The 10,288-nt window shown below is 38.0% G+C and overlaps 2 protein-coding genes across 4 annotated transcripts; one reads left to right on the plus strand and one right to left on the minus strand.

The window, feature by feature from the left end:
- Positions 1-1,374: 1,374 nt before the first annotated feature.
- On the minus strand, positions 1,375-4,372 carry tmem203 (transmembrane protein 203). Of its 2 annotated transcripts, none has more exons than XM_015049063.1 (2): positions 4,142-4,372; positions 1,375-3,305 (listed from the first exon to the last, which is right to left on the minus strand). In XM_015049063.1, the coding sequence occupies exon 2, from the start codon at positions 3,177-3,179 to the stop codon at positions 2,763-2,765; it is 417 nt and encodes a 138-aa protein (XP_014904549.1). In that variant the 5' UTR covers positions 3,180-3,305; positions 4,142-4,372; the 3' UTR covers positions 1,375-2,762. The 2 variants fall into 2 exon arrangements, with proteins under 2 accessions (XP_014904549.1, XP_014904550.1); XM_015049064.1 differs by having other exon boundaries at positions 1,375-3,328.
- A 906-nt stretch (positions 4,373-5,278) lies between these two features.
- Positions 5,279-10,058, plus strand: alad (aminolevulinate dehydratase). Of its 2 annotated transcripts, none has more exons than XM_015049061.1 (12): positions 5,279-5,386; positions 6,430-6,556; positions 6,632-6,682; positions 7,771-7,867; positions 7,943-8,078; positions 8,151-8,234; positions 8,372-8,464; positions 8,539-8,590; positions 8,928-9,015; positions 9,118-9,204; positions 9,383-9,512; positions 9,739-10,058. In XM_015049061.1, exons 2-12 carry the CDS (start codon positions 6,438-6,440, stop codon positions 9,795-9,797), a joined length of 996 nt encoding a protein of 331 aa, XP_014904547.1. In that variant the 5' UTR covers positions 5,279-5,386; positions 6,430-6,437; the 3' UTR covers positions 9,798-10,058. The 2 variants fall into 2 exon arrangements, with proteins under 2 accessions (XP_014904547.1, XP_014904548.1); XM_015049062.1 differs by having other exon boundaries at positions 8,372-8,460; positions 8,535-8,590.
- Positions 10,059-10,288: the final 230 nt, after the last annotated feature.

The following is a 10,288-nucleotide window of genomic DNA, read 5'->3' on the forward strand; positions in this document are numbered from 1 at the left end:
GCTTATTAAGGTAAAGTTGAGTGGAAGGAAAAACTCACAATAATTAACTAACTTCTAAAGTGCATAATTTGTTAAATATATCCATTATATGTCAATAGGATATTAAAGCATTTATTTTATTTAATTATTTCATCACTGTTTGTTGACACTTTTCTTTAAGCATCAAAGTCAGTGGGCGGGGCTAAAACGTCTACACACAAACCGATTGGTCAGATATTATTTTTAAAAAGTAATAAATATATTCAATGAATAAAAACATAAATTATATTTTGTGATGAAAACATGCAAAAATATCATTATTTATTTCTTGTTTTTAATAGATATTGAATATAAAATGATGGAAACATAAAAATAAACAAATTAATTTATTAACGTTTATAGGTGTTAGGAAGTGTGTGTGTGTGTGTGTGTGTGTGTGTGTGTGTGTGTGTGTGTGTGTGTGTGATCCAGTCCAGTGAACAGCTGAGCTGCTCAGTCTGCTGCACATGAATCAGCACTAAGTGGCCGTTCGTGGTGCTACAGATTACTGCTGCTCATCAAATATTCATGCCAAAGCCATAATTAAACGCAGTCCGACCAAAGAGCGCGACGCAAAAATGATTCAGACCAACCAGGGTGATTTCCTCAATCATGGCGGCTTCACGGACATTAAACCAAAACAAGGAAGTAAACAAACAAAAACACAAATATTTCTGGGAAACATCCAGAGGGACTTTCACTGTGTCACACATGAACTGTTGTTTTAAACATCGACCTATGCAAAGGCTTTGAGCCAGAAAAGCTGAAACACAAACAGAATGAAGGATGTAAATGAGCTCAGGGTTTCAGCAGGTTTGCAGTTTTCTGGAAGTTTGTTCCAAATTAGAAGAGCAGAAAAACGGAATTCCGTCTTTTTGGACACTTTTAGTTAAGATTTATTGACACATATATAAAGTGTCTGTTCTTCCTTTTATATCACAATCATGCACTAATGTGCAGCATTTTTGAGTGTCATAAAAATTTTGATGTATTATTTATTATTGTTGATTTGATGCAGAAAATCCCAACAAAACACGTCAAAGTTTGTGGTTTGAACAGGAAAACGTGGGAAAAATGTTTTTATAAATTATCTTTTCTCTTTTTTTAAACTAACGTGTATCTTTTGTTTTTCAAAATAAAATGTTTTTAGTCAAGCTTTAACAGGATAAATTCATCAGGTTTAATGTTAAATGTAAATATCACTTCCATATTAAAGCACATGTGAAATGAAAAGTATGTGGAGAATAGAGTTTAAAAAGAAAAAAGAATTTGTAAACATGATCAAAAGCTGTTTGGGTGAGTGGCGCCTCCTTGTGGCCAGCTACTGTCTGTACACCATTACATTAACTACTGTTGTTCTTTTTAAATGTTTGTTTTATTTACAGATTCTATACAAATAACCAATGTGTACTGCAGCAAAAACCAGAGGAACATAAATATAAACGTGGATTTTTCCTTAAAAATTCAACATATATATACACAGAATTTTACATCAAGTTTTAAATTAAAGGTTCCCATAAATACATGCATAACATTTACAGAGAAACGTCAGGCTGGGTGAGCGACACAGCGTGGAGGAAACGGAGAGTTTGGTGATTTATGAACCGTTAGCTGCAGAACGGCGACTTCCTGTGGACAAAATAAAGTTCCTGTTGATTAACTTTACTTATTCCTTACAGATTTAAAGAGACAGTGTTGTGCACAAGTCTTGAATTATTCAGATTTCTTCAAATTTAACTTTAAAATGAGCCAAACTCTGTTCAAAATGCTCTAATTTGTCACATTTCAGTTATTTTCTATTTCCTATGTTTTAATTCTGCTACATTATGTATGTTTTTAATATTTTAGATTTCTATCTTTTTTTAAAAAATTTTAACGCAAACCTGATCAGATTTCAACAGTCGGTGCTTTGCACAAAAACTGGTTATTATTCAGATTATTGTCACATTTCACTTCCTCTGATGTAGAAAATCCTAAATCTGAAATGTTTTGGAATTAGTTCTGTAAAAAAAAAAAAAAAAAAAAAGTTTATTTAAACAAATGTAAACCTTTACGATATTTGCTAAAAGAAAAAAAAAAGGGAATCTATCTGTATTTCTTGTAAGAAGATTTATCTCATATCTTCAGTTACAAAATGTACTAGAAACAAAAATCAGTTTTTTGTTTATTTCTTGAGGATGTGACTTTCTGATCTGCAGATTTTTAAAAATCAGTTTGCTTAACATTTCAATAAGACATAAATTGAGATAAGAAATTAATGTCAGTGTATTGAACACAGATGTTTGGCTGCATGGAAGAGAAATGTAAAGAAATGAGGAATGACTCAAGACTTTTGCACAGAGTTGAGTCAGAGTTTCTGTTCTCGAGCACAAACAACAACCTGATCGATCGTTTTCTTCTTCTCTGACCCCAAACATGAAGAACTCCTTCAAGAAAGGTCACAAAATGTCAAAAACTAAAAAATAATACATCAATATTATCCATAAATCTCTGCCACGGCGCAGTGGAGCCAGAGCAGAAACAATAGAGAGCAGGAAAGTTCAGAGAAAAACTCACTTTGTACAAAATTTCTCAGATTAATCTCATAATTTCAGAGTTTTTTCTCTGGAATTTTCGACTTTTCAAACTCAGACTAATCTCAGATTTTTTGTTTTTCACTGAAACTTGCTCCTCCTCTTTCTTTCCTTCCTCCCTCCGCCGGCCCTCCTGCACCGCGGTGAATCTCTGGCGGCGCCGCTCTGCCCTCAGTTGACCCGACAGGCCCGGATCATCAGCAGCTGCAGCAGGATGAAGAGCGGCGACACGATGAGGCCGAACCACAGGTCTCGGGCCCGGTCCTGCTCGGCCAGCTTCTGGCACAGCAGAACCTCGCAGACCAGCTTCAGGCTCAGCACCGTCAGCACCCAGAGCAGCCGCAGCACCGCCAGCCGCTTCTCGTTCTCCTGGTACAGCCGGATCGACACGATGGCCGTGAAGTAGGTGCTGAGGCCGTCGGCGGCGAACAGCGGCACAAACACCAGCCACCAGCTGAGCCGGTCGCTCAGCAGGTCCACCCGCAGAGCCACCAGCATGCTGAAGAGCAGCAGCGCCAGCAGGTGGAGGAAGAGTTCGAAGGTGGCGAAGCCCAGCCACTGGACCAGCTCCCTCAGAGAAAACAACATGGCTGACGGACGGACAGACGGACTCCGGGTCAGAAGGCCAGGAGCTCCAGGATGAGGATCTGAAAACTGAAGGCTTCTGGTGCTGCAGAGATCTCCCACCTGATTGGCTACATCTTCTCACCCAGCCTGAGGGGAAAGGAGAGCGAGTCCTTAAAGAGACAGTGCATACATTTTATAAAAAATTTTTTTTAACATATTTGTTAAAATATGTTGTGACAGTTTGTTATGAGACAGATAATCTCAGCTACTATGTCCATCTGAAGAAATGCACCACCAAAAACAACCAATCAGAACGAGGAGGTGGGTCTTAGCGCTGTCAATCAACCTGTGACTGTGCTGCTAAATGAACTAATACCAAACAACTTATAGCAAAATCATTTATCTGCTATTATCAGTGACTATTCTAACTAGCTTCAGCATTCACAACAGGCTATGCTACCAGAAAGAAGCTGCAGCATGAGAAGCGCCACACAGAGGGTGATTGACAGCCTTAAGACCCGCCTCCTGACTCTGATTGGTTGTTTCTAGTTTGCACTAGGAGAAGGCAGCGACAGTTTCAACAAAAATGTAAAAAACATGTGTATATTTTGTAAAAGTTACATATATACTGGAGGTTTATAACCCGTTTCACCAGGTTAGAAAAGCATCAGCAGTAGATATAAGACCAGTTCTCTGTTTTTAACCAGACAGGCCAATGAAGTCAGCAACTTTTCTCTCCGTCTGTTCACTTCTTCCGGCCATTAAGCAGATATCATGGTCCAGATAATGTAGTGTAACTCGAGTTAGCTACGGCACAGCATCACGTTTACGTTTTAACCATCAAACAGTTCGAGGATTCAGAAAAAACAGCCGAATGCTACAGAATGCTAACCACAGTCATGATGAAGGACTTTATAACACACACACAACAGGCAAACAGGCGTATTCACAAATATATTCACAGTTATGTGGAGATAATTTACCTCAGAAACTAAGAGCGGCTCTTCTTCTCCATGTAATTACAGATGAAACCGGCAGAGCACAACGATGCTAACAAGCTATCATGATAGCTTCTGCCTATGGCTTCTGCTTCTTCTTCTTTTTCTTCTTTGGCTCTAAACAGCGCCTTTAATCACGGCACTGCTGCCACCTACTGGAGCTTCAGGGTAATGCAAGAATTGTTTATCAAACAATTCTTGCAATTCTACCGGCAATCTTCTACTCCTATTTTTATTTATTTATTCAAAAAAATTCTTCAGTGTAAGGGAAGAACATTTTTAACTTCGGTTGGATTCAGTTTTATTTGTGCTTTTATTTGTTTTACTTTAATGATTTTCCTTTTCTACTGCAGTAACACTTCCATTTTGCTTGTTTGTGTTTTATAACGCTTTGCATTGTATTTTTTCTAATTTGGTCATATTTGTTTTATTTGATTTTTTTTTTTTATTGTTTTGCTGTTGACTTTATTTTTTATATTTTACCCAACTGTCCGATTAGTATAAAGTTATAAAAACACTTCCATTTAAATAACTTACTTATTTTAATTAGTTTTTCTACTTTTTATTTAGCTGTTTATGAATTATTTTCATCTTTTCTCATAGCCAAAATTTTACACATGTATATTTTCTTGCCTGCTTGCTATTTTTAAAAAATCATATTTCAAATTTGAACTACAATTAGTATTATATATCTAAATGATTTTTCCTTTTTTTGCAGAATTAGTTGGAATTAGGAATTTAAAGGAATTAGTTTTTTATATTTAGATTCTCTTTCAGCTTTTCAAATGTCTTCAGTGTCTGTTTGATTCATTGTAATTCCATCCATACATCCATGCAAAATGTGGAAATGTTCAAAGTCACTGGTCAACTTGATGTCACAAGAGAGTAAAATTATAAGAAATTAGCTTATTTAGCATTATTAAGACTGTAATTGTAACACACATGATTAATAGAAAGTTTTGGACGTGTTTGATATAAAAATATTAGATTTATACCAAAATGAGCTGCTTTTATTGTAATAGAAAACCGTATTAATTTTATGTCTAAATTTATAAATTTAATACTTATTCCCATCGGTAGTGCCAGCGTGTCAGGCTTGCTGTTTCCGCCTTCACCTGTAGGAGGCGGAAGTGCTACTTGAAGTCGCTGCTGAATATAAGGAAAAGAAGAAGAAGCAGCACTATCAGACTGAGCCGAAGAGTTGAGAAGTCGCTGCTTTCTTACCCTGACGTGAGTTTGTCTATTTTTCATGCATTAATGTCGGATTTTATCTCTATTTTTAATTTTCTTGCAGTTTTATAAAGTTATTGATAACTTCATGTCATTTCCGGGCTCACTTTGGAGGTATTTTATTAGCTAAAATGCTAAAGTGTAAATAGAGTTGACCTACCTGCACACGGTGAAAGAAAGTTTATTTTATGTAAACAGACGCTTATTATTGCATTAAAGTGGCTGGTTTTTAATGTTACTATTTTATTTTGTACCCATTAAAGGGCGCGTCTTGTTTCTGGGAATTATGAATTTAGATTAAAACACTTTTTATTGATTGCTGTTCGTTATTTTACCTTTATCTCAATGTAATTAACACGTTATTATGCTGTTACCTAGATAGCTCAATTAACCTTACTGACCTAAAACCTACACCTTTAACTAGTTTTATGAAGAAATTATTCTAAAACTACATCCAGTTCGTTATGAAAATATTTCGCAATATTTCTTTTTAAAGTATTTTTGTTTATCTCTTCAATAATTGTATATTTTTCTTCTTTTCCAAAGTCAACTAATTTTGTTAAACATTTTTAATAACTTGAATGCTAACGTGCTATTAAGCTTTTAATAGAATTAGATTTAAATAATCATTTTATAACATTTATAAAAGGAAATTAACTGAAAAATTGAAAATATTTAGTTATTTTTAAAGCATCTGCTGACAGAACTATATTCTAATGTGTAATAATTTAATAAAGTGTTTCTATAAAAAGCCTCACATTAGGTAAGTTATGATAAAACCCATGTAGAGCTGCTGTGGCCTCAGGATTATTATTATTTCTCGTTCCTCTGGGTTTCTTCTCTTCTTTTCATCCTGGTTCTTTTCATGTCTGCCCAGTTTTCCCAGTGACTGGGCAGCAAAAACTCGACTTCCAGTTACTTCCTGCTTGAAGCTCGGCTGGTCCAGCTTTGCATTATGGGTAGAAAAATGCATCTAAATGTAGTTTTTATCCTTCCCTGGTTTGATCCTGGTGTTGTTCTTCTTCTGTTTTGTTTGCTGGTAGTTTTGACGATGCAGACGCTGGCCCAGTCGGTCCTCCACAGCGGGTATTTCCACCCGACGCTGCGCTACTGGCAGAGCTGCGCCGCCGACCTCAGACCAGACAGCCTCATCTACCCCATCTTCATCACGTGGGTGGAGCTGCTCCTCCTTTTCTGAAACAAGCCAGGTTTGCTCTGCTTGTTTGACGTTCAGTTTGTCTGCAGAGACAGTCCAGACGCGGTGGAGCCGATCGGGAGCCTGCCGGGTCAGGCCAGGTGAGTCTCACCTGGGAGCTCGGCCCCAGAGGGAAGCCAGGGGCCGAGCTGTCGAGGGACGAGCTGTCGAGGGCCGAGCTGTCGAGGGCCGGCCTGGGCGTTGTCGTCAGATAAACGCTGCTGGGAGGGAAGAGTGAGAATCTGGACTGAGATAAGCAGAGAGGCGGTTAGACGGCCGACCAGCTGGTCTCAGATCAGTTTAGTTTTATTTCAAACTGAGGCTGTTCTCAAGAGAAAACGGGTTTATTTCTATTCATATGATCAAATTGTTTTATTTTGCTTTTTTCAGATGTTTTAATGAATTTTATTAATTCATTGAGATTTATTTTTTAGTTTATTCAGCTATTTATTTTAGATTTTCTTTTTGACATTTTATTATAATTTTATACATTTAATTGTTTTATTCTTTTTTATTTAGCTTTTGAAATTACAATTCTCATAAACTTTTTACTTATTTTATTTGTTTTATTTTTGATTAAAAAAATAAATGTGTTTTAATTTTTTTATTGATAAACTAATAGTATTTAATATTTCATTCAGTGCTTTAATTTTATAAATTTAGATTTATCCGGGTTTTCTTTCTTTAAAAATCTATAGTTTATTTTACTTATTGATGATTGATTTATTAGTTTTACTTCATTTTTTAAACTTATTTTAAATTTATCAAGGTATTTTTTTGCAGTTCATTTCATATTTTATATATTTATTTTTAGTGTTTTTTAATTTTATTATTATTTTGGATTTTATTTAGTAATGGAGTAATATATACTTTATCATATAATATATAAGGATATACATCAATTTTAATTTATTAATATTTTTATTATGTATTTAGTTCAGTGTAATATTTAATAAATCTCATAATTTCCTGTTGTTTTTTTTATTTAAAGCTTTTAAAAATGTTTTATTGATTTTATTTAATTTCTTTTAATTCTACTTCATCTTTTTAGGTTATTTTTACTATATGACGATATTTAGAAAATGTTTTGATCATTTCAGAGATTTGTTCTATTTCATATTTTTATCTTTAATTAAAGGTAATTTGCTGACTGTATTTATGACCTCAGTAATAATCGTCTGTTCTGCAGGTTTGGGGTGAATAAGGTGGAGGATTTGCTGCGGCCGCTTGTTGAAAACGGTTTGAAGTGCGTCCTCATTTTTGGCGTCCCGGCAAAAATAGCAAAGGTCAGTCAAAGTAGATATGAAAAACCCATTAACATGTGAATCAGTAAATGAGCAGCCGTGTTCTGGTTCCTCCAGGATGAACGCGGTTCTGGCGCCGACTCGGACGACACGCCGGCCGTTCTGGCCATTAAAAAGATCCGCAGTTTGTTCCCGGAGCTGCTGGTGGCGTGCGACGTCTGTCTGTGTCCCTACACGTCCCACGGACACTGCGGTCAGCGTCCACTTCCTGCTGGAGGCTCACAGCCGCCTGCGTCATGTCTGACTTTCTTCTTCTTCTCCTCAGGCATCCTGAACGAGGACGGCTCCCTGAACAACGACGCCAGCTGCCTGCGGCTCGCCGAAGTCGCTCTTTCTTACGCTCAGGCCGGTAAAGAGAAACTTCTGACCCAACATGTCTGAACCGAATCTGAACCGAATCTGAACCGAATCTGAACTGAATCTGAACTGAATCTGAACTGAATCTGAACCGCGGTCGTTTTAACCGGGGCTGAACTTCCTGTGCAGGCTGCCACATCATCGCTCCGTCTGACATGATGGACGGACGGATCCGAGCCATCAAACATTCTCTGCTGTCCAACGGTTTGGGGAACAAGGTGAAGCTCTGCAGCAGAATCTTTTCTCAAAAACCCTGAAATTAGTTTATTTTGCTCCATTTTTCTGTTTCCAGGTCTCAGTGCTGAGCTACAGCGCAAAGTTTGCTTCCTGTTACTACGGTCCGTTCAGGTAAAGTTAGCCGCCGCATCAGGACCAGTTGACTTTTTAACTTTCATTTTTCTTTTCTTTTCCTTTTTTCCCTTTTTCAAAACACATGGAGTTCTTTTTATATTTTCTTCTTTTTTCCGTTTTACTTCTTTTTCCTTCTGTCTGCTTTTTTCTTTTCGTTTTTCCTTTTTTCCTTTTAGGAGGAGAAAAAGAATAAAAACATGGAGTTCTTAGGTTTTTTTTTCTAGTTTTTTTTATCTTTTCCTTCCACATTTTCCTTTTGTCTCTTTTCCTTCTATTTGTTTTTCCAGCTCCTTTCTGGTGTTTCTAACTCCGCCTCTTGTTTGGTGTTCTGTAGGGACGCGGCCCAGTCAAAGCCCGCGTTTGGAGACCGGCGCTGCTACCAGCTTCCTGCCGGAGCGAGAGGCCTGGCGCTGCGAGCCGTGGTGGGTTTTCCAGTCCGGTTCTGTTTGAACGCAGCCAGTGAGGCTGACCTCTGGATGACCTCTGGATGACCTCTGGATGACCTCTGGCTTTGTGCTCAACAGGAGCGAGACGTGAGGGAAGGAGCCGACATGCTGATGGTGAAACCGGGCCTGCCGTACCTGGACATCATGAGGGAGGTGAAGGACAAGGTGAGCAGACGAGTTTTTCCACATTTTTGTGTATTTAGCCATTAATCCCTCCATCCGTTTATCTATTTATCAATTCACCTGTTCATCCACATTTATCCATCTGTCTTCATCGGTCCATTTTCGTTATTCCTGTCTTTATTTTCTGACACGTCTCCATTTTTCTGGATCCTCCCTGCAGTTCCCCTCCCATCCTCTGGCGGTGTATAACGTGTCGGGGGAGTACGCCATGCTGTGGCACGGAGCGAAGGCCGGAGCGTTCGACCTGCGGGCCGCTGTGATGGAGGCCATGACCGCCTTCCGCAGGGCAGGTGAGGCAGAGGAACGAACCAAACTGAGGGCGACATTTAGCAGATCTGGTTCAAGGAAAAGAAAAGTTTTCCTTCAGTCAGTGGTTTATAGAACCAGCTGTCAGACCTGGGAGGCCTTTGGGTTTCTACCAGCAACCTTAAGGTTCTAGATTTATCTCTTAACGTCCTTTGACGTCTCGCTGCGTCTCCTTAACTGTTTAAGTTCAGCTGTTGGTGTCACCTGCAGGCGCTGACATCATCATCACCTACTACACACCTGAGCTGCTCACCTGGCTGAAGGAGTGAGGGAGTCGCTCTGCCTGAGGGAAACGTCCTAAACTGGAACCAGATCATTTCTGGACCTTCTGATCTCCATGCTGGGCTGCAGATCTGCTTCGTGGGCCGGATCCTGAAACTGGTTTCTGATTTTAGCTGCTGAAGCCATGATGCATTGAGAATGTAGAAACATGTTTTTGTTTTTTAGCCTAGCGTGTCGCCGCTGCATTAAATCATGAATCAGATAATTATGGCATGTTTATGTAAGAGAAAATAAATAGTTCATTCTGATCTGTGGCTCAGTTTTATTTATTACACCTGATTTTTTATATGTTACATAGCATAAAACATACCAAACTATGGTAATATTTAATAAAGGTTTTATAGAAACTAATGCCTTTTTCTGAAATATATTTTTCTGATATTTATATTGTTTCACTGAAAGATTTTTAAATTCCTTATAATCCAAATTGGATTAATCTGACGTCACATTACAGAGAGAAAGAAAGAGAAATAGATTT

Source organism: Poecilia latipinna, unplaced genomic scaffold (genome assembly GCF_001443285.1).
Source record: "Poecilia latipinna isolate Pla-1442-1.1 unplaced genomic scaffold, P_latipinna-1.0 Scaffold923, whole genome shotgun sequence".
NCBI classification, from domain to species: domain Eukaryota; kingdom Metazoa; phylum Chordata; class Actinopteri; order Cyprinodontiformes; family Poeciliidae; genus Poecilia; species Poecilia latipinna.

Bases quoted from the DNA above. Each gene is read 5' to 3' on its own strand.
- tmem203 (XM_015049063.1), bottom strand. From the start codon at position 3,179: ATGTTGTTTTCTCTGAGGGAGCTGGTCCAGTGGCTGGGCTTCGCCACC.
- alad (XM_015049061.1), top strand. From the start codon at position 6,438: ATGCAGACGCTGGCCCAGTCGGTCCTCCACAGCGGGTATTTCCACCCG. The intron at 6,557-6,631 runs GTGGGTGGAGCT...GTTTGTCTGCAG, and splicing joins ATCTACCCCATCTTCATCAC to AGACAGTCCAGACGCGGTGG. The intron at 9,016-9,117 runs GTGGGTTTTCCA...TGTGCTCAACAG, and splicing joins GCCTGGCGCTGCGAGCCGTG to GAGCGAGACGTGAGGGAAGG.